Source organism: Tamandua tetradactyla, chromosome X (assembly GCF_023851605.1).
Source record: "Tamandua tetradactyla isolate mTamTet1 chromosome X, mTamTet1.pri, whole genome shotgun sequence".
Lineage (NCBI taxonomy): Eukaryota > Metazoa > Chordata > Mammalia > Pilosa > Myrmecophagidae > Tamandua > Tamandua tetradactyla.
This window is the reverse complement of record NC_135353.1, coordinates 100,531,548-100,556,191: the sequence shown is the minus strand read 5'-3', so window position 1 is coordinate 100,556,191 and position 24,644 is coordinate 100,531,548. Positions and strand designations below refer to the sequence as shown.

The following is a 24,644-nucleotide window of genomic DNA, read 5'->3' as shown; positions in this document are numbered from 1 at the left end:
TTCTTTTTTTTCTTTAATTAATAAAAAAAATATTTTGTAAAAAAAAATCTAAAATTGTGAAATTATAACACATGTCAAAGTCTGAAATATGTTCTACAACTAATTGTGGTGTTGTACTTTGAAATTTATAGCTTTTTTGTATATATATGTTATTGTTCACAAAAAAAGTCAAATGTGATAATAAAAAAAGTATTTAAGCCCTCTAGTTTTCTATATTTTGGAGGAGCTAAAAGGAAAAATATGAGCGTATCATATGGTAGCCCATGACAACCTCTGGGATCTATCCTGTAACCACTTGTTGAAGAGTGCTTTGAAAACTATGGCTTTTTTATTTCTTTGCTTTGTATATATGTTATGCTATACAATTTTAAAAAGTTTTAAAAAAAAGTATTTCTAAGGAAAAAAAAAAAAGAAACCTGCTCATCAAAAAACATCATTAAGTAAATGAATAGTCAAGCCAAAGAAATATATTTGCAAAATATGTACCTGACAAAGGACTTGCAGCCAGAATATAGAAAGAACTCCTATAACTTAATTTAAAAAAGACAATCTAATTTTAAATGGGTAAAAGGTTTGAACAGATGCTTCAAAGAAAGATATATGAATGACCAATAAGCACAAGAAAAAGTGCTTGTTATAAGGGCTACCAGGGAAATGCAAATCAAAACTACAAGATACTACCGACACTTATCAGAATAGCTAAGATTTAAAATACCAAGTGTTGGAAAGAAGGAAGAACAATCCTCACACATTGCTGTGGGAATATAAAATGGCACAACCACCTCAGAAAATCATTTGGGAGTTTCTTATAAATTTAAATATTTATTTGCACTATGGTCTAGCAATTTCATTCCAAGGCATTTACCCCCCAGAAAAGGAAGCATATGTCTACAAAAAGACTTTTTATTTTTACGTTTTTTACTGTGAAGTATAACATATATATATATACACAAAAAAGCAATAATTTTCAAAGTACATTTCAACAAGTAGTTACAGAACAGATTTCAAGGTTTGGTATGGGTAACTGTTGCACAATTTCAGGTTTTTCCTTCTACCTTCTCCAAAACACTGGAGAGTAAAAGAAATATCAATATATGATTCAGCAGTCATACTCATTTGTTAAATCCTATTATTCTCTATTGTAGCTCCTCCTTCTCCTTTGAACTATCTCCCAATCTATAGGAATCTTTGGGCTACGCATCACTCCAAACATAAATCAAGCATTAATTCCCATTCCCTACCCTTAACTTAGCCCCCAGTAACCTGTATTCTAGTTTCTGACTCTATGCATTTGTTTATTCTAATTATTTTATATCAGTGAGACCCTACAGTATTACAGATTTTGAATTAATTAAATCTTGGTTAACAATTACATTAACACATTCATTAATTTATTCTTTTTTTTCCCAAACCAAACTGTATCCAACTTTATAAAGATACTTTTCATAAACAATCACGGTATTTCAGGCAGGACATGGACAAACAATCGTTAAAAGTATACAACAACTTTCAAATTCCCTTCTTCAATGGACTATCAAAATCCGAAAGCCACTATAAAACCCAATAAACTCTTCATTTGATGCTGTGAACAGGGAAAGTTTAGAGTAAGGATTGACATTTCACATTTAGTATACTGTTTGACAACTTCTCACAAGCCAACCCTGACTTTCAGGAAATAAAATGAAGATGGCAGAATTGTCACTTTAAAGATCCGTAAACTAAACAAGGACTCGCTGCTCTTTTGTGGGATGCCATCTCAAGGGCATCACTGGAAAGTCCAGATTGCCTGACATTCTGGTAATTGTGGGGGGTCAGGCCTCAACAAGATTTCAGAAGGCTGAGAAGAAAAGGACACAAGGACATAAAAATGAATTTTACTTTTTCCATACCACAAGGCATTTGTGCCAAGATAGCGAATGTGTACCAATGCCAGGGAATCCACTATCCTGGAGTAAAGATGAAGTCCCTCAGAACTAGAGGGGAGAGCTGTTTTCTCCATATTAATCAAGCTATGGAGACATTCTATCAGTGACATTAGCCTCTTCCCCAAAAAACAATGAAGTATTCTGTGTGCTAACAACACAGCTTAAAAAAAAGTAAAAGTAAATTCTGCATCTTTATAAAACTTGATAAAAAAATAGTATTTTAAACTATACAGTGACCAGAAGTACATAGTTATAAAAAATGCACGCTTCACTTAGCATCTCCAGCACCTTTGGCTTTCTGTGCCTGGTCTGTTTTGACATCTTCATTTTCTGCAGGATTATTCCCATCCTTGCCAGTATCAGCTTTCCCCTTTTTCCCTTTGGGTACCTTTTCTCCCTTCTTTGCAGGGGCCTTGTCAGGCTTGGGTTCTGGCTTTGAAGGAGCAAGTTTAGCAGATAACCTTGTAGATATTCTCTGTGGTTCGTCTTGTACCTTGGCTTTATCTCCTTTACCATCCCCTTCATCCTTTCTCTTAGACATGGCAGTGGGATGTAGGTGCTCAACGCGGGGATGCAGCAGCGCCCAGGCTTTGTTTGGTCAGTCCAGGGGTCATTCTCACCTCTTCCTAACTTATTCTATTTTAAAGAGAGAACTAGACAAACACACAAAGATATATAAGGAAGAATGTTTAACACAAGAGCTTACAGCAGCAAAACATTAAAAACAACCTAAATGTCCATCAAGAGAAAATTAACTAAAATAATGGTATACAATGGATGTTTCTAAGATCATTTTCTAAGAAATGATCATGATGATGAATATACAAATATGTGATAAAAAATAATGTTCATATTGTATGTTGATTGGTTTTATTAATAAATTTTTTTTTAAAGATGAGTAGAAATTAGTCAAGCAAAATGTGAGTAGGAAAGGAGAAATGGAGAGGATGTTCTAGGCAGAGGGAATAGCATGTGTGAAGGCATGGAACTATGAAATAATATAGCTTTTTCTGGGAGCTGGAAAAAGTTCACTAGGCTCGAAGTCTAGAATATAGAGGTGAGTATATGATTCACTTTTTACACTGAAAACAATAGGGAACTACCAGAGGATTTTAAAGCACATGAGTCAGCTATAAGTTCTACAAAGATCACTCTAGCTGCTTTGCAGAAAATGGATTGGACCGTAGTTGTAAACCAAAAAGACCAGTTTGGAAGCTGTGTTAATAATCCAAGAGAAACAATAAAAGGGGTTGGAGTGGGAGAAGGGAGGCAGGAGAGGAATAGAGGGTTAAGTTTGGATATTTTAAGTTACAGAAAAATTTCCAAATGGAGAAGTTCAATAGGCAGTTAGATTAGTCAGGTCTGGAACATGGGAGAGAGGTCTGATTAGAACCACACATTTGGGGATCAGGTTAATGAAACCATGTGAATTTAAAACCTCTTTCATATCATGAACTTAATCTTCTCAACTGGCTCCTTTCTATTATTATTTTAGTAGACTCAGGTTTCTCCCAAGTTTAATGGAAAAAAATACTTTCTCAATTCTGTCCTGTCACTTTCCGGCTCTTCACAGAAAATTCTTGAATAAGCTGTATACTTAATGTTCTACCCATATTCCATTCAGTCTTAACCCACCCCAGTATGGCTTTAGTTTCCATTACTCCTCTAAAACAGCTATTGCAAAGGTCACTATATCTAACAGATGCCTTTCTGTCCTCCTCTTTGATCTCTCAGCAGCATTTACTACAATTAACCACTCCTAATACTACTCTGCTCCCTTTTCATGCACATTACTGTCCTGGTTTTCCTCCTACATCTCTATCTATTCCTCAGTTTTCTTTTTGAGCTCCTCTTCTACCTCCAACTTTTTCTATAATCAAACCAAAAGCAGATAGAATATGACTACAAAACTATTTTGGAAGAGTTATAAGTTCTATTGCAGATAAGCCTATAAACCTCAGAGCTCTCTCTAGGAAGAAGTAAACTCTCCTATAGGCCATGTCTCCACAGCATGGGGTGTACAGGGCAAGAAAGCCTGTGCCATGGAAATTCTCACTGACTGGCAGATGAGAGTTGTGTGTGGCTCCAGTGCCGCTGGGGATTATGGACTCTGAATGTGATCCTTACTTAGAGGAAATGCTCCCCTAGCCAGGTGTTTCTCATTGAGTGCAGCTAACTATTGAGGTCAGAAGTCAGCATGGACATCATTCAGTTGAGGAGCCCTGGACATTTGCAGTGATACAATCACAATCCTAAGACTCCCCTATTCTTGGCTTTGCTCCAAGACAGACAGTCCTTTGAAAACAAAGAGGAGGAAATAAAGATCACTCCCACCATCCACAAAAATAAATTCCAGCTCAATTAAAGACATAACAAAAATTACTATACAAATATTAGAAGAAAACACAGAAGGATGTTTATGACCTTGGCATATGGAGGACCTTCTTAAACAAAATACAAAAAGCAAAAGCCAGAAAAGACGAGACTGATAAATCTGACTTCAAAATTTAAAACTTAGGGTGGGCCACCGTGGCTCAGCAGGCAAGAATGCTTGCCTGCCATGCCAGAGGACCCAGGTTCAATTCCCGGTGCCTGCCCATGTTAAAAATATATATATATATTTAAAACTTAAATTCAAAAAAAGATACCATGAGCAAAATTAAAAGGCAAGAGACCAGCTAGGGAGAATATATTTGCAACTCATACGACAAAGAACTGGTATTATTTTATTTTAATTGTCGTTGATACAAAAAAGACAAACAAAATAGAAAAATAAGCAAAGGATATGAGCAAGCACATCACAGAAAAAATACAAATGAACAATAAGCACAGGAATCGATGTTCAACTTCTTTAGCAATCAGGGTACTACAAACAAAGCAATGAGATTCCATTTTCTACCTATCATAATGGCAAAAACTGAAGCTTAATTATATTCAGTGCTGGGGAGGGTTTTGGAGAAATGAAACCACTTACCCCTGACTTGGGGAAGCATAAATGGGTACAGCTTCTTTGGAAAGGCATTTGGTAGTATCTACTAAGATTAAAAAGGTGCATATTTATAACATCCCTAGGTATATGCCCTAGAAGCAACTGTTCTCAAAATGTGTCCATGGACCCCTGAGGGTTTCCAAGATCCTTTCAGGGAATCCATGAGACTCAAAACTGTTTTGATAATATTAAGACATTATCTATGGGGGAAAGGGGAATGGGGAGTTACTGCTTAATGAGTCAAGAGTGTCTGTTTTGGGTGATGAAAAGGCTTGGTAATGGAAGGTGGTGATGGTAGTACAACATTGTAGAAGTAATTCATGCCCACTGAATTGGATATTTGAAAAGAGATAAAAAAGGGAAATTTTAGGTTGAATAAAAGTTACCACACACATACACAAAAAACAACTCACAGAATCATTCAACATGAAGAGTGAACCCTAATGTAAACAGTGGGCTAAAGTTAATTGCATAATAGTATAACACAGGTTATTACTATAGCAATATAGATATTTGTAATAACTTTTTACAGATATTTTGAGAACATTCACAGTTTTGACAGCTAATCAAATGGTATTTAATATTTTAGTATTTAATATTTAGAATTTAAGAGCTTTGCTATCTGAATTTGTAGATTTTTTTCCTGTTGCCTTAATTTTAAATTGGTTTATGAAACTTACAGTGCAAACACAGGTTTTACAATGATTATATGGATACTTTATTTAAATATGCCTATGGTTAAGCTAATTAAGACAATCATTTTTGGTGGTCCTAAGTGTATTGTTTGTTTTCTTAAATAAAAATATATTTTTTTAAATAGCATAATTATCCCAGTGCCTACCCATGCAAATTCCTGGTGCCTGCTCATGCATAAAATAAAATAAAATAGCATAATTATAATAATATCATTTCATCACTTATAACAAAACTACTACACTAATGTAAAATGTTAATAATAGGGAAAACTGTGTGAGAGACGGGTATATGTGATCTCTGTATTTTCTGCAAACCTACAACTGTTTTAATAAAAAAACAAAAGAAATTCATTCATGCCAGTGAACTGTACACTTAAAATGTTTAGAATGGAAACATTTATAACACACACGTGCATTGCCATAAAAAAAAGACATCTGCCTTTTTCACTGTTGACATTTGCACTGATGGTGCAAAAGCATATATGGGAGGAAAAATAAAGCAAAGGTAGGTAAAATTCCAGGTGCCTTAGTGTTCATCAAGGCACAAAACTGTACTCATAATTGTATTTTTTCAACACCACACACTTAAGATTGTCCTTGATGAAGCAGTAAACATTATTTAAATCTGGAAGCTGCAAGGGTAGTTCACTGGTAGAATTCTCGCCTGCCATGAGGGAGACCTGGGTTCAATTCTCAGTCCATACACTTCCCCAAAAAACAAACAAAAATTCAACAAATGGTGCTGCAATCACAGGATACTCACATGGAAAAATAATGAAATGTGACCCTGCCATACAGCATACAAAAAAAAAAAATTATTTAATCTCTATCCTTGAATGCTTGGCTTATTTTTTAAATTGTGGTAACATATATATATAACACAAAAAAACTCATTTTTACCATTTTAAGTGTACAGTTCAGTGGCATCAATTATATGCACAACATTGTGCTGCCATTTACCACTAGCCATTAAAAAACGTTTCCATCACCCCAAACAGAAACTCCATACCCATTAAGCAACAATTCCCCTTCCCCCCTCCCCTGAGCCCCTGGTAACCTCTAATCTACTTTGTCTTTACTGGATTTGTTCATTCTGTGTACTTAATATAAACTGAATCATACAGTATTTATCCTTTTATATCTGGCTCATTTCAGTCAGCATAATGTTTTCAGGGTTCATGCATGATGTAGCATGTATCAAACATCATTCCTTTTTATGGCCTATTAATATTCTATTGTATGGCTATACCACATTTGTTTACCCATTCATCTGTTGATGGACACTTGCGTTGTTTATATCTTTTCGCTATTCTGAATAATGCTGCTATGCACATTGGTGTACAAGTATCTGAGTCCCTATTTTCAATTCTCTGGCATCTATACCTAGAGGTGAGATTGCTAGGTCATATGGTAATTCTGCTTAACTTTTTGAGGAACTGTCAAACTATTTTCCATAACGGCTGCACCATTTTATACTCCCACCAACAATGGAGTATGTGGCTTTTTAATATCCTGTGTAATTGTATGCATAATGAAGTATGATGGCTGTCCTGGAGGGAAAGAACTTGTGAGATCAATTGGCTTGTGAACTGAATCAGCTGCTTTTTTTCATGGAACACCAATTCTACTTGAAATTACGACTGACATAAACTATGGTTTTCCAGGCTTGGGTATTTGGCAGGAATTTTTTTGAAGATGGACAAAGTAAGCCTGCCACTTCAAGAAAAGCAACTGACAGTATTTGCTGCCGATGAAATTTGAGCTTTCAAGCAAAACTTAGAATTTTGGAAAACTTGTAACTGTACCATGGGCTTGGCAGCTTCACAATACTTAAAGACTTTTCTGATGACAACAGTGGTGATATTAATGAATGTGATTTTTTTACCTCTGTAATAAGCTGTGTCAACATTTTAAAGATCTGCATAACTCAGTGAATGAGTATTTTCTAAATAACCAATGTATGATGTTACAAAATGATGCATGAGTACAAGATCTATTCACGTGCAAGGTACTTCAATGGATTTTTTTTTTTTTTTTTTTTTTTGCATGGGCAGGCACCGGGAATCGTGTCCAGCATGGCAGGTGAGAATTCTGCCACTGAGCCACCATCACAACTCCCAGACCAATGGATTTTCATGTAACAAAGTATGAAAAGCTTATTGATATTGTTTCAGAATCTACGTTAAAATGAATGCTTAAGAAACTACCACTTGTAAAGGATGATGCAGTATAAAAGAATATCAACAATTATCTGAAAAGGTTATTAATACATTCCCCACCTTCCTAACTACATATCTGTGTGATATACTTTAACCAAAAACAAATATCACAATAGATCAAATGCAGAAGTGGATATGAGAATTCAGATGCTTTCTATTAAGCCAGACATTAGACTTGAAAAACTAATTACTCTTCCAGTTTTATTTTTTCATTTAAAAATAGTATGTTAACATGTAATGAGCTTGTTATTTTTAATGATCAAAAATTTTTCCATTTTCTCATTTTTTAATTTCTAATACATTGAACAGTGACAGATATAACCCAGGTAAGCAATTAATTCTCTTGGGAGTATAAAGGGGTAGTGAGACCAAAAGGTTTGAGAACCACTGCTCTAGAGCAACTCTGACAAAGAGTCATGCCCAAGAATGTTCATAACAGTATTGTCTGTAAAAGCAAAGAAATGAAAAAATCTAGTAGTCTATTAATAGGGAAATGGTATTCAAATAAACCATTTTATAGCCATACTATAGTGCTTTTTTTCATAAACTAAATCTCAATGTACAGAAATAAGAGTTTCCAAACCATATTTGACTGTAAGCTTTGCAGTATACAGTATGATATAGTTTTGCAGAAATAAAAAACTTAATACAATGTATTCTCTGCAGCAAATGATAAAAAAAAAAAAAAAAGATCTGAAATGCTACCATACCAAACTGTTAACAATGGTTACCTCTGGGAAGGGTTAAAGAGGACTCAGATTGTAGTATTGGTCAAAGGGTACTTTAGCCCCATCTATATGTAATCTTTTCACTTTTTAAATATAAGAATGTACTGATGTAATTTAAATTTAAAAACTTAAAGCAACGAGGTCGGGACAACTGACATTAAGGAAAGAAAGGGATTTTTGCTCTGAGATCAGGCCGAAAAGGCCAATGGATTTGCTGCAGTAGTTCTGGAGAGGAAAGAGGGAAGGAGGGAGGGAGGGAGGGAGGGGACAGGGGGAGGGGGGACGGGGGAGGAGGGAGGAGGAAGGAGGGAGGGAGGAAGGAGCACAGACCAGGCATCATGGGATGGAGGGCCTTCTTGACCAAAAAGGGAAAGAGAGAAATGAGACAAAATAAATTTTTAGTGGCGGAGAGATTTCAAAGTTGAGAGGTTATCCTGGAGGTTATGCTCATGGATTACACAGATACCTTTTTTTTAGTTTATGGTATATTTGGAGTGGCTAGAGGGAAGTACCTGGAACTGTTGAACTGTTTTCCAGTTGCCTTGATTCTTGAAGACAATTGTATAAATATATAGCTTTTACAATGTGACTGTGTGATTTTGAAAACTTTGTGTCTGATGCTCCTTTTATCCAGGGGACAGACAGATGAATAAAGAAAATAAGGATGAAAAATAAACACTAGGGAGGATAAAGGGTAAAAAAAAATGTGTAGATTGCAATACTAGTGGTCAATAAGAGGGAGGGATAAGGGGTATGGGATGTATGGGGCTTTCTTAATTTTTTTTTCTGGAGTGATGCAACTGTTCTGAAAATGATCATGGTGATGAATACAAAACTATGTGATGATATTGTGAGCCATTGTATACTATGGATGATTTGTATGGGTGTGAAGTTTTCTCAATAAAAATATTTAAAGAAAAAAAAAGGTGAAGTTTGTGGCTGGCTGAAACGGTAGTGGACACCTGCACACGGCGGAGCTTTCTGGGTCAAATATCTCCTTCACCCTTCCAGGATTCATTAGGTGCTTCGTGAACTCAATAGAAAAGCCTTCATGGACGCAGCACACAACCTCTCCCGCTTCCGCTGCGAACCACGCCACGCCGAGTATTAACTGCTGGCGCTGGCAACCTCATGCCCAACACCCCGGTTCCACACCCACTCACGACTCAAGCGGCCACATCAGAGGAAGAGCTCTGGGAGTCAGCTGCGGGACTGGCACTAAGCGAAGACCTAGAGGCCCGGGTAGGGCTTCCCTGAGGGGCAGACAAAGAGACTACAGCCTGAGTCGCTCTCAAGACGCGGAAAGCATTACCAGTGGTAGAAGGAAGCTAGCTAGTGGGCGGTCAATGTTACCAAACAATCGCCAGTGCTCCGAAGAAACCCTTAGACTCTTCCGGGCGCCGCGGGGCACGTCTCGCTTTCGAAAGCAGCGCCACTAGATTCCCATTGGTCTTCCATTCCAGCCAACCAGTCGATCTCCCTATGGCCCGCCCCCCAAATAAGAGGCCAATCAGGAAGGTGTACGTGCTTCTCGTTGAGAAAGACCAACTGAAAGCCTGCTCATTTTTGAGTGACACGTGAACTGCCAACCAAAAGAGCCGCGGCCTGTCGATGGTCTCCTAGTTCAATCACCCTCTCGAGCCCAGTCCCCTTCCGCGTTCCGCCGCGGCCTGAAATCTAAGGTTTGAATCTGGAAGAAATAACCCTGGGAGGTCGAAGTTGGGGAGTCTCCAAGTGGGCTGGCCCTGAGGTCAGATGCGTTTGTTATTGAGCTGTCAGTGCTGCTCTGGGTTTGACTTCAAGGAGTGCCAGCCTGACAAAAGTACTAGTTGTGAGAATGCTTCATATAATGTTGCTTTGTTATCAGGCTAATTGCTTCGTTTGCGCCCAAAGTCAGGTGGCAAGAAGTCTATGAACATTCAGGACCTTTAATGAAGTTTGGAGGATGGTATAAACTCCCTAAAACATCACCTGAGTTCATCCATAACGAGGAGTGATAGAGATCCTCAATTAGCAGCAGTATATATTGCTTCTAGAACGACTAAAATTAAATGTGCTAGAAAAAAAAATTTTTAAAGCTCATAATGGTATCATTACAATTAAATGTACTGGAAAAATGCAAATTAAAATCATGAAACATCATTTTCACCAAATTATCTGGATAATTCTCAATTGTTGAAAATGTGGCGACTTTTGCCAAGGATGTGGGGAAACAAGGATTCTCATTTGCCTAAACTGCACTCTTTAAGAAGGCAATTTAGTAGTACCTGACAAAATGTAAAATGCACACATACTTTGACCTCATAATTCCTCCTCTCAAAATCTATCCTACACAAATACTTAAGCACATGAGCAAGGTTCTATGTATGAGGATGTATACCGTGACTCTATTCGTAAAATACTGAATGGCTGGAATCAAATTTCCATCAATAGGTGAATCATTAAATTGTGATACAATCATAATATGGTATGGTATGGGAAATAGTATGAAGCCATTTCTGCAAATGAGGTAGATCTCCACATACTACTATGAGAGGAAGTCCCAATACATTGCAAAGTGAAAAAAATAACGTGCTGAATAGTACATATAATATCCCATTTTGTTTTAAAAAAAAAAACAACTATATACAAGTGTGTGTATACCTAAGTGTGCATATGTATACACAGAAAAACGTCTGGAAAGACACATCAAATTTAGAGTTATTCTTGGAGAATGGGAGTAGGAAGAGGGAATAAGGAGAAATATTTTGCTTTTTACTTTATACATTTGTATTTTGTTTGACTTTGTCAACTAGCACTAATTACTTTTGAATTTTTATCGCTACAGTAAAACATTTTAACAAAATAGGCACTCACTTTTGCAATCAGAACAATCGACAATATTATAATTTAAATATTTTAAGTAAGAATAACCAATATTTTATTTTAAATTTCCAGTTAGAAGACCTAGGATAAAATTAAGACACCTCTAAACCAAATCAACACTGCATTTCAGTAGAGTACTCATGTCTTGATACAACAGGACACGAGCAAAATTTTCATGAGAATAAGTGAAGAATCATTCATTCCTCAAAGAGAAAACTACATCACAGTAAGCTCCATCCTTCTCAGGAAAAATTGTGGCATCACTTGTACGGTTTACTCAACTCCTTGGAAAAGGTGGGAAATAATAAAATATTAGAGTTCTAAGAGACCCCAGAGATCATTTGGATCAAACCCTCTCATTTTATAAATGAAAAAAAAAACAAGCCCAGAATGAGGAAGCAATTTGACTAAGGTCCTATAGCCAGCTAATAGCATAACCAGTTCCAGAACCCAGGTTTCTATTCCCAGGCCTAATACTCTATTTCTTTGCAGATCTTCCTGACTCTTCAGCCTGATGACATATTATGAAATATTTTAAAGTCTTATGAATATTAAATACCTCATATTTAAATTTTGGAAAAATGCATAACAAAATTAAAAATGTAGGGTGCATGAGTGGTTCAGTGGTAGAATACCCGTGTTCCATGTGGGAGACCTGGGTTTGATTCCCGGACCATGCACCACCACCCCTCCAAAAAAAAATTTTTAATGTATTCCCTTCCATTAGCACAGATCATCAAAAGTTGACTGTAGGGCGGGCCACGGTGGCTCAGCAGGCAAGAATGCTTGCCTGCCGTGCCCGAGGACCCGGGTTCGATTCCCGGTGTCTACCCATGTAAAAAAAAAAAAAAAAAGTTGACTGTATTTTTGCCGTGACTAGCTGTACAAATATAAAAAAGTTCTTTGATGAACTAGAGCAGATGTTCAACACTATTATAAGGTGTTAATAATAGAAGGGTATCTGGGAAAAGAATGTACCTATTGCAACTATGGACTATAGTGAACAGTATTATTTTAATACTCTTTCATCAACAGTAACAAATGTACCACACTAACACTATTCGTCAATAATATGGGGGATTTTCTTTTTTATTTTTATTTCATTTCCGGAGTAATGAAAATGTTCTAAATTTGATCATGGGGCTGTATGCACAACCATGTGATGATAATGTGAAAGAGTGATTGTGTACTTCAGATGATTTCTATGCTGTGTGAATGTATCTCAATAAAATTGCATTAAAAAAACTAAAAAACAGTTGCCTGTATTTGAAAAATATATATTGGTATAATATAAAGTTTTCTTGGAAATACATAAATAAAATTTCTATGGCTCCAACTGTATTTTATTGTTTACTTAAGAACTACTGTTGTATCCTAATTTCTGACTGATCTTCAATTAGCAGCGCCTCTTAACCCTTTCCTTCAATTTCTCAACATCAAGTACTTGATGATCTATATATAAAAACACTTAAACCCACCATAGGAAGCATCTATTTAAAGGGTGCCTTCCATGATTTAAATAATTATTTTATGATATTGATAATTACTCCCTAGTCTGTTTTGTAAGGAATGAATTTTTTGTCTTTATAAATACATATGCTTATAGAAACAGAAATAGAGACAGATGGAGTAAGGAAATAAAATTAAGATAGGGAACAATGTTTTTTGTACAAGCAAGGCAAACAAAAAAGATAAGAACGAGGGGTGGTGGGTGGTAGAAAAGGGAGTGACAGAACCACACACTAAATTAGTCACAAAGAGTTTATATTTTAAAAGTAAACTTGAATATCGTGATGAATAAATGGACTAAACCACTTAATCGTCAGGCTATAATTAAAATGGTGCCCACTTTTAGACTCTACTATTGAAAGGACAACCGAGGACCTTGGAGAGATTTCAGAATAATAAATAAAAGGGTTAAAAATGAGCAAAATGAGGAAATATTAGAACTGTTATTGTGTCTAAGAGAAGACCCGAGGTGCCTGAACAATCTTCAAGTATATGAAGAAATATCCGTTTCAGTGAGCAGCTGGTCTCCACTTCCATAACAGAAAGTAATTTTACTTAAATTATTATAGCATACATTTTTTTCTTTTTTACATGGGCAGGTACCAGAAATCAAACCTGGGTCTCCAGCATGGCAGACGAAAACTCTGCCACTGAGCCACTGTGGCCCAACCTACTACAGCATACATTTTAAAACAGACGTATCTCACCTAGGATATCACTTCAAACAAAAACTCCAGAGAAGACTGAATGTTGTCCACCTCTCCCACTTTTACTAGCTCAACTCCTCTTAAAATATTGGGTCAAAGGATAGGTATGGCATTTCTGGAAGGTGAGGATATAGCCTTTTTTATAGTTCTAGCTATAATGTTCAAAATTTTTTGTAAGCTTCTGTCCCCCAGGTCCCAGTTTAAGGCTGAACCCCTCTGCTATGGTTAAAGGGAATTAATTAGGCGTAAACACCTAAATTCATGTGTAACCTTGTATTCCTTATAAAAGAAAAATATTTTTTCAGTGTTGACAGGCAAGAAGGCTTGGATGTTGAGTTATTTTGGGACCCAGATCCATGCAAACATGCCCAGTTTGACCCCAAAAAGAGGGAATTTACCTGACCTGATATTTTATTTAAAAAAAAAAACAGACTAGAGAACAACTAGATGTTCCTGAACCTTTTATCTTATTTTGTCTCTAACATTTTCCTGTCATATATAGATATCTCTTTTTAAGCTTACAAGCTCTATAAAGAAAGGAAATGTAGTCATATTTTATTTGTTCTACCTATCCTCTCCCCATTCTCTACCCCCAGGTCTTAGCATAGGGATGGGCACACTGAAGGTTATTAATCAGTACTTGCTAACTGAATGTCATTTGTTCAAAATCTTGTTAATACTTTATTTTATAGCTGCTTTTGAAAATCACTCTCCAGTGCATTCTCCAACTCTACTACCTATGAAGACTGGAACATTATTTTTACATCTCTTTTTACTCTTCCTTTTCCATATTCCTTTCTATTACCTCACAGAAACACCTATTCTTCCGTCTCCTCTATTTAGTCATCTCATTCCTAAACTACCAAAATCTTTTAATTTCCCCTATTCAGTCCCCACTCTTCCACTTAGACCCAAATATTGCTGTTAAATCACATTAATTTCCTAATGTTTTGATCACATCACTTTCTACACCTTCTTTCCATGCTGACCTATATAATTACAACTAGCTTTGACTTCCCAAATGACAAGTCCCCTACCTCTCCTCATTCCAAACCTTTCCCCAAACCCACTTTGTGCAGGAAGCCATTTCAGAGCATACGGGTCAGAAGAAAATATTCACCCATAAAATTTCTCAGGTTTTGCCCACCTTTCTGCTTGCATCAAATATACTTGAAAAGAACAAACAAGCAAAAAAACTTAAAATCTCAATTGAGGTATCTATGAAGGAAAATAGTTTATATGTATCTGGGTGTGTATATGTCAAGGAGGTGAGGATGTATATGTGTGTATATGTACATATACTACATAAGTATGCATATATATGCTATATATTCTACCCAAAATAGCACAAACCCACAAGCTTAAAAACCAAATCTGTTAAATCTGATCCAAACCATGGGTACTGAGCCTATTGCTACTTCCTGCAAGCAGATGCATTTCCTCTGTGACAATGTCAGCTGCAAGAAGGACAAGGCAATATTGCCACAGGCAGGTAGAATTTTGTACTTTTTAAAAATTTAAATGCAAAACTTATCACCTGGCCATGTTATATGATTTCTGCACTTACCCAGCATATTCTTGACGCTAAAAACTACGAAATTTACAACTTAAGTAGGAAAACAGAGGCTTGCTTCACAGTGGTTTAATATGAACAGAAGTTGAATATGACATTGTCTGACAGAAGAATGAACAGTTTGCTGAATAAAAGCCCCGACTCAGGATATATACACAGCAGAAATGGGGCCTCAGACTCTCAGCACTTGTGCATAATGAAAAAAGGTATCTTGAAATAAAAAAGTCTATAACAGGATACAAATCAAAAAGGCAGCAACAACACCAACATTGGCAAGGTGGGAAAAGGAAGCAGAGACTCTCTCTAGGGGCTCCTCAGCCCCTGGCACTGGCTCGGCAGCTGGAGAGCTGATCTGTCTCAGGGAACGTTAACCTTTAGATGGGCTCCAGATCCCATGTCTAAAATTCAATCCTAATCCCTTGGATCAGGGTCATGTGAGAATCAGCAAGCCTTTCCCCCTAGCCTCCACATGGAGAACAACAATCTTCCATGATAGGAGTCTAAGCAAAGAGCTCATGCTTTTGACCTAAAATCAGAATTAACTTGCTCCCATACCACTTGGGATAGATACTGGGTTCCAGCAAACAAATCTCTCAGACAGAAGCCCAGGAAACTTGCCAGCCTCAAGAAGCAGCTTTGGACTCTAAGATTTAGGAAACCCACATCCAATTGCTATCCCTAGTGCAACTTCTGGGGAGAATGCTGGAGTTCTGCAGGAAACAAGTATAGGCAGTTCAACAACCCTGTGACCAAGCCAAGAGAGGCAGTGACAACTCTTGCCCCTGAGCCCTATACAACAGCTCAAAGTGTTTAGGAGAAGTCAGAGACTGTGTAGTTTGTTCATGTACTTCTGCCCTGTGGCAGTACTAAATGGGATGGGGGGGGGGAGGGTAGAATGGAAGAAAGAGAGTGGCGATACCCTTCCCTGCCACTAGGAGGTACCTAGAAAATGATCCACTCCCACCCTTCAGGGAGTTACCTGGCAGTGGTGAGTACCCCCTCCCTCAAGCCATCAAACCTGCAAAGCTAAACCAAAAAGCAGTAGGGGACTGGGGAGGAAGAATTGCTGGCCCATAATAATTCACCTACTGGTGAGCAAAGAACAGGCAGCCAGAGTGGGGAGCCATAAAGAGAGAGGGGTTAGGCAACAGGAGCTCCCCTACTGCCCTATGGCTTTCTTCTGACCCTGAAGAAGCCATGATGATGGGCTCAGAAAACCCAATCACCACGCAGCACAAAACAGACTGCTTGGACTCCAGGAGGATTATGCCATGAAAAGCAACAAGAGAGGGAGAAAGCAGCAAAAGGAAATATTGAAAAAACTGGGAGCAGGCCTAGAGAAAACAAGATGAGCTTTTGGGTCTCTATTAACTTCCCAAAAAGGAAACAGTTCATGCAGATAGGAAAGACAGGGTTTTTCCCTGCTCAGCGTTCCTGGTTAAACCTAAGAATAAGAAAAATCCCCTGGACTTGCAGCATCAGTATGTATCCAAGTGCCTCACCAGCACAAAACCCCCACCCCCACCCCAAGGTTAGCCTTCGGGCATGGGTAAATGCCCAAGAAATTGCCTTCCAGTCCAATCCCACCCCCAGCCCAACCCCTATCCCCAAGCAAATGGGCATCTGTCTGTGGTTTCCCACTTCTCCTCAGAGAAGAGGATCCTAGCAGAGCACCCATGGTGTAGTCAGGTACCAAGCAGCACTATGCCAGATAGTCTGTCAGGCCAGGGGATGGACAGCCATCTTCAGATCAAAGAGAGAGAGAGGCTTAGTGTAAAAACCAATGTCATTTTAGCAGGAAGTAGAGGGCAAGTGGTGAGGGGGCTCCTACTGGCGCACCTTCCCAGGGACGTAGTTCCTGTCAATTGCCTCCTCCTGCAGGAACATGTGTAGGCAGCGTTCATTCTGAGCCAGTGGGTGCCCAGCAATTCTATAAAGAAACCAAAATGGTTATCATTAGTATCTAGGATCAGAGAAAATTACCAGGGAGTGGGGATGCAGACAGGGAAGAAAGGGCAAAGTCAGCCCTGAAGTTCAAGCTAGTGGATAATGATCACAACAGGCTACCACCTCAACCACAATATTATAGAGGGAAAGAGAAAAAGAGGGCAAAATAGGGAAATCCCTAGAAATAATCAACACTCAGACTTTTTTAGGCCCTGAGTAATAGGATCATAATTACTGTCAAAGGAATGGAGTTTTACTGTCCAGTCAGCCCCCAATACAATCACAATACCCATTTCAAAAGACGAAGCAGATAAAACATACAAAAAGACAACAAAGGCAAAAGTAGCAAGAGAAACCCCCAGGAACTTGGCTTACTTGTTAATAAACTGTTCGAGCCCCTGCCTCCTTTCTTCAATGAAGGACTCCTCAAAGATCCCTTCGTCTCCTCGGAAAGGGAGCTGCCGCTTCAAAGCTTTCCCAGGCAGAGGTGGTACTACAATCTGCAGGCATATACAATATATTGGGCACATAGGAGAGGGACAGAGAGGGAATGAGATGGCAAAGCACCAGGTACCTCATTTTCTATTAGGCATAAGGTCCACTCTGCCCCACAGCCAGCAACTGATAGAACTGACAGCATAATAACAGCTAGGATGGTTTAGGTCAATAATTAATTCAACTTTGCAGTGGTGATAGAAACAATATTGTGAATGTAATCAACATTACTGAATTATAAATTGAAAGTAGAAATTGTAGGTTGTATATATGCTACCAGAATAATTTTTTTTTAAAAAAGACCACAGAAATGTGGTGGAATTATACAGAGAAGGAAGGGTTTAACAAACAAAAACGATTGCTGAGTCAGTAAATTAATATTTCTTTTAGTCTCCAGTGTCTTAGAGCAGCTAGAAGTAAAAACCTAAAATTGTGGAATCATAACCTATACCAAACTCTTAAATTTGTTTTACAACTAATTGTTGTGCTGTGCTTTGAAATGTATTGTTTTTTGGTATGTATGTTATTTTTCACAGATCTTTTCCGTCGATTGTGATGATAAAAAAAAACCCATAGAACTGTACAACACAAAGAATGAATCCTAATATAAACTATGGATTGCAGTCAATAAAATAATTATAATAATATTGTTTCATCAATTGTAACAAAGGCACCGAAATAATGCAAAATGTTAATAATAGGGAAAACTATGGGTGTGAGGGGGGTAAGTATATGGGAACTCTGTAATTTCTGCGTGATCTTTCTGTAAACCTACAACTGCTCTAATAAAAAAAGAAAGAAAAAAAAAACAAGAATAATTAATCCAATTCTGTTTTTGTGGGAAGACAGTTTTCCCCTCACAAGCCTCTCAAAAGAAAGGAAATAAATTCCAAACATTTCTCATTTTCTTTAATAATCCATTATATCTAAAAATTAGCTAGGCTTTTCCTGACATTATACTTCCCATTTTTAGTACCTACAGGAGTTTAGTTATATGACTTTTCTAGCCACTAAGCCAAATAATATTTCTTTTAAATATCTGTCCTGAATCAAATTTCAGAGTATTTTATTTCTTTTTCTGAATTGATGCAAAATGTTCTAGGAAATGATCATGATGATGAATATGCAACCATGTGATTATATTGTGAATTACTGATTATATATTTAGAATGGAATGATCATAAATTAAGAATATTTGCATTTGTTTGTTGTTATATATATTTTTTAATTTAAAAATTAATTTAAAAAAATTCAAAGCATATACCACAGATTCAATACATTAGGATTTAGTAGATGAGAGTGTGTTCATCCTAACCATTCCCTTCGAGATTTTTTAGTCTTTAATTTTATGCCCTTTCAGCTACCTCTTGAACAAGAAAGCCACACAGGGAATGGGGCCATACCTTACTATCTCGCTCCAGCTCATTTTTCAGCCACTCAAAATCACTGTAGCGCCGCCGCACACAAGATTCCTTCAGCTTGAAGATAGGTAGATTTGTCTACAAGAAAGGAAGAATGAGAGATGGTAAGTAATATTCAGCCTGTGAGGGTCACCTGTCAGAACCACGTGGACAGGTCCTAAGGAAGAAGTATGCTCCCATAACCCTTTCAAAACACTGCTGGGTATTACCAACTCTGACCACATCCAGCCTTGTTACAGATGTTGATTACAAGTCCCTTATTGCTTGGAATTTATCCTACAAATAGACCTGCAGTTTTATATGTATATACAAATATTTTCACTACACCTTATAATTTGTAGTACTAATAAATACCCACCAATAGGGAATTGGCGAAACAAATTATGATATATCTTACATTAGAATATTAAACAACTGAAAAAAATGTGAAAGACATTTAAGCACCATTACGGAAAGATATTAAGTGGTAAGAGCAAGATATAGAACAGTATACAAAGCTTGCTCCCATTTGTGTTTAAAGGATATGCATGTATATATTTATATCTATGACTAAAATATTTATGAAAGGACACTGGTAATAGTGATTAACTTTGAAGAGTAAGACTAGATGACTGGAATGGGTAAGAGCGTCCTCATTTTTCACTGTACTATTTGAATTTATCATGTATATATATTTTATATATATATATTGTTTTATTATTATTATTCTTTGCATGGGCAGGCACGGGGAATCAAATCTGGGTCTCTGGCATGGCAGACGAGAATTCTGCCACTGAGCCACCATCACACCGCCCTATATTTATTATATTTTCAATTAAAAAGTTAATTTAAGTTTCCTGTAAAGAACAAGAGATAAATACCTCCAAGGTTTGCCTTCCTGTTTTTTCCTGTTCAAATACTCTCCATCATCTACAAGTCCCCAATCAAGTCCTAAGTGATCCAGGAAATCTTCCCTGAAACACCAGCTTAATTTATTGATCTCTCCACTCTCTGAACTCTTATACTTATAAATCAGTAATGCCTGACACACTATTGTTTTATGTATTTATAAGTCTTGTCTAACTAACTAAACTAAATAATTTCATTGAGATCAGGAACTGATACGCAAGTCACTCAATATTCAGTTGATTAATAGAAGTCTTATGTATTTCTTTAACCCTCTCCTCATCTAGAAAGCATGGCAGAAACAGCTATTACTTACATTGGTTTCCCATAGCTTGCTACTTGATATAAAACAACTTTTTCCCACATCTTAATCATTGAGAAGTTTCCTAGAAGTTTCCCACAGCTCTAGTGGCAACATGAACCCTCTGACAAACAAAAAGTCCTGTCAATACGTTCTAAACAGAAATGACCAACCACATGTACTAATACTGATCTTATTTCCCACCAGCTATTAGATAAGCGGGTAGAAATAAAAGGAGCTAATTTCTCTTCTTTCTCTACAATTGCCTCAAAGCAGGAAAAGAATATCTTGGAGTCCTGCAAGAGCTTTACACAGTCCTCAAAACATCAGACTTTGTAGTCTTCAAGTCTGAAAACTCTTTTTAGGATCAGTTCTAGGTATAGATAATCAAAAGACAAACAAATGGCCAGCTTATATTATTTATTGGCTACCCAGGACCATCAAGTCCAAGGAATGTCAATGAAGTATATGGAATATAATATGTAATATAATATTTGAATAATTAAACCATTCTCTAAAGAATAAATAAGAAACTAGAAAGAGTGGTTTCTTCAGAAAGGGGAACTCTGGAAGAGAGAAGACGGAGGAAGACTTAATTTTTACAGCATACCTTGTTTTTTTGTACCTTTGGAATTATATACCATGTGCATCTATTAATTACTCAAAACAAACCATTATATAGAACATTTTCAGAATCATGCAAGAGAATGGCCCTAGAGTATCATGGGATTCTAGGTTTCTACCAGATCATTACAGATATTGTGATCCCCTAACAGTAGAACCTGTGAAGACCTAGTAGGCCTTCACAGCAGGCAACAGAAAAACCAAAGAAAAAAACGCTAAATAGATTCTTCTAAGACACAGTCAAACCACCCAATGCCATATGAGGACTTCCTCCTTTGACTCACAAAAATGTTATTTTTTCCTTTCCACCACAGGGTGGTAACAGGCCTTTCATCTCAACATCTAAGTCGTCTAAGGAAGGGGCTACTATGAACTAGGACAGTCTCCAAGTTCCAACCTATAAGCCACATGAGGAAGACAAGATTGTGTAGGGCATGATATCCTTGAAAGTCTTTTGGCTCTGGTCAACATAAAGTCAAGGGAAAGGCAAGATAGAAGCAAGCTGAAGTCCACAGTAAAACTGGCATTTGAAAAGACCCATATATATCACATGAGACCACCATGACACCTCTCCAAATTCCCCATTTCTCAACAAAATGGAAGAAAACAGCTTGAGAAATATTTAGCTATTACACACAAAAAAGTCAGCACCAATTGTTTCTACCACACACAATGCCTAACTTCCAAAGCCCATTCTCTCTGTATCTCATGCTCCCTATAATGCATTCCAGTCACTTAAAATAGCACTTAATGTAAACTATGGAATATAGTTCATAATCAATTACAATAATATTTTTTCATCAATTGTAACAAAGGTACCACACTAATGTAAAATGTCAATAATGGGGAGGGGGCATATATGGGAACTCTGTATTTTCTGCATGATTTTCCCCTAATAAAAAATTTATATTAAAAAAAAATTGCACTTAAAATCAATTTTCCCCAAAGTGGAATTCAATAAAAACATTAAAGACCTGCACAACAACACAAATTAAAATAAACCATACAAATTAATTCTCACAGAACTAGGAACTACCACCAACTTTATTATCATTATACAATTAGAAGCTGTGTACCAACTGACGAAAAGTTTTGTGGGTAGAGTAGAGAGACTAAAGTGCAGTAGAAAGAGCATGGGCTTTGGAGTGAGACAGCTCTGGATTCAAATCCCAGCTCTCTCATTTATTATTATGTGTACTTGGACAAGTTACTTAAACTGCACTTCCCAAATTCCTTTCTGTAAAATGGGATCCTTGTAACGATTAAGACAGAAACTAAAACCTGGTTTAGTGCCTGGCACATAGCAGGCACTAGATGAACAGTCCCTGTTGTTATTAGAATACCTGAAGTAGAATAGCTATTTCATTCATAATCCCTAGAATGCTTGGCTAATGCATTGAGATAAGGTCTCCAAACCCTATAGCAGCGAGTCCTTAAACTGAACAGGTTAGGCCCAGGCTCCATCAGGTAACTGAATTCTCTACCACTAATAGTTCCCCACTTTAACCATATTTTGAAGGACCTAACATCCTTTCTTCTCCAGCAGAGATGATTTTGAATATTTCCAATATAGACAAGTGAAATGGGTGTCCTAATTTTTTGCTATTAACTTTTTTTCTTCAGCTTGAACTTTGCCAGTCTTAGAATATGGGAATCATCATTTCTCAACTAGATTTCAAAGCCTAGGTAGGAGACCATACTCTCATTCAATGTAGTCATTCAAAAATGAAAGCACCAAACGAGGATGGACCTTAATCCAATATGGCTTCAGTCCTTATAAGCAAAGGAAAGTGGACCTGAAAGAAGCCATGGGGGTGGGGGTGGGGGTCAGCGAGAAGATGGAAGTCAATGGAACCCTGGAGAGAAAGGAGACAGCGCTGCCCTGTGCATTGCAACATGATGGAAAAGCCAAGAACCGGGATTACCAACAGCCAGCTTCAGAATGCCAGTCTTCAGGGAGAAAGCATCTGCTTGCTGATGCCTCAATTTGGGAATTCTTTTAGCCTTAAAACCATGAGACAATAAATCCCATTGTTTACACCAAGCTACTGCATTTGTTTTAGCAGCTAAGAAACTAAGCCAGTAGAAGGCCAAAATAAAGCCTCTTTCTGATTACCAAAAAAAAAGTGAAAGCACACGCTCTTTTAGCTCTTCAGTGCTGTGTGAGCAGGATGCTGTCCAGAGAGAATATTCTGGCCTCTAGACTGGAAAGAAAACATAAGGAGAACTAGAAAATGCTTCTCAAACTTTAGGTCTGTAACCACTCCAACTGGGCAAAAGAACCTACAAATCAAGTACTCTGTCTGCACATTCCATCCTTGCATTGTGGACTAAGTACTAGAGAATAAAGTCCTCTGTAGTGCACTCTAGCAGAAGTTACTTCTGGGTCAAAACAGAAATGTCATGTATTAAAGTAACTATAGGTCAGGGTCTGGATCCAAAAGGTTAATCTAGGCAAAAAGGGCAAATGGCCGTTAATGTACATAGAACCCAAATGAGACCCAATAAACACTGAAGTAAACATTCTGGATACTTCAGATCCTAAGGGTCAGCACAGGATGAGAGCAGCACCTGGCAATCCACCAATCCCAAAGCAAGCCAGATTTCACCGTGAGACACAGCATATGTAGTACCTGAGGAAACTTAAATATCAAATACTTTTCTTTCGGATGCTAATTCTACAGGAGTCAGGGAAGCACTCGGTCTTCAAGAGACTCCCAAGATTTCTTATTTCTACTCCCATAAGCCCATTGTCTCCCTTTCAGAAGTCTATCTTCCCCTTAATGCAAGGCCTAACTTGACTCCCATCCCAGAGACCTCATTAAGAAGAACCCGGACCTTCCTGCCCTCTGTCTTTAAGCTGGCTTTCTGCAACCTAGTTTAGTTATGGGACCCAGCTAAATATCGTCGTGGCTTCCCATCCCCCAAGCCCTCTTCCACCCTCCCTTCCTTCTGTCACTACAGTCATGATTCCGGTCTCCTTGAATCCCTCACTCTCATCTTTCTCCATCCTTCCCATTCCATCCAGCCAAGCTTCACTTCTTTCTCATGGCTTCCCTCACCCCCGTCCGAAGCCCCCTCAGTTGTTTTCTGTACCCTCCGGCCACAACCGAGTCTGCAGACCTCTCTCCAAACCTATTACACCCCTAACACCCCAAACGACCCCTTCAAGCGTCTTCTCCGCAGGAGTAGTCTCCGCAGCAGCCCACCCTCCGCCTCCGCCCGCCCGGTCCTCCTTCAGCTGTTTCCCTCACCCCGTGACTCACCCGCATGCGAACCTCATAGGTGGTGAAGCGCGCGCGGCCCACGCCCACCGTCTGTGGATTAAAGATGTCGATCTCCAGGAAGTTACTTGGTGGCCCGTAAGCGTCAGTCAGGTCCTGCGGCTTCGAGTTAAGGCGCCGAGTGTCAGCTACTGCCGTGTCCGACATCTTTCCGAAAGAGAGACTGGGACCAGGGAAGGGGGGGTGGGGGATCAGAGGCGGGAGGCGGGAGCGTGCACAGCCCCTCCCGCTCACAAAATAACCAACCAACCCACACAGAACTGCGCCGCGCGCGCACGCGCACGCACGCACGCACGCACGCGCTCGCCCCCTGGGGCCCAGGCCCGGCGCCCAGAATAGCCGCCAAGCTGTGGGCTGTGCGTTGGGTCCGGGAAAGGCCTCATTCAGGCTTCCGGGAGGCATTTGTTGCCGCCCCGGAACCTGCATCTCCCAAGACGCACCAGCCAATGCTCTACGGTGCAACGCAGGCAGGCTTCG

General features: G+C 38.3%; 1 protein-coding gene and 1 pseudogene across 2 annotated transcripts in view; both read right to left on the bottom strand.

Moving 5' to 3' along the window:
* Window positions 1-24,423, bottom strand: part of SNX12 (sorting nexin 12) — a 103,845-nt gene extending 79,422 nt beyond the window's left edge. Inside the window, exons 1-5 of one of the 2 annotated variants that reach the window (XM_077146192.1) lie at window positions 24,150-24,423; window positions 19,056-19,151; window positions 17,533-17,657; window positions 17,050-17,140; window positions 2,479-2,578 (exon numbers count right to left, since the gene is read on the bottom strand). In XM_077146192.1, coding sequence (XP_077002307.1) covers window positions 2,567-2,578; window positions 17,050-17,140; window positions 17,533-17,657; window positions 19,056-19,151; window positions 24,150-24,314 — 489 coding nt within the window. In that variant the 5' untranslated portion in view covers window positions 24,315-24,423 and the 3' untranslated portion in view covers window positions 2,479-2,566. Of the gene's footprint in view, window positions 1-2,478; window positions 2,579-17,049; window positions 17,141-17,532; window positions 17,658-19,055; window positions 19,152-24,149 lie in introns of those variants that run through there. The other variant, XM_077146191.1, reaches the window with a different exon arrangement.
* On the bottom strand, window positions 569-2,571 carry LOC143671198 (non-histone chromosomal protein HMG-17 pseudogene; annotated as a pseudogene).
* Window positions 24,424-24,644: the final 221 nt, after the last annotated feature.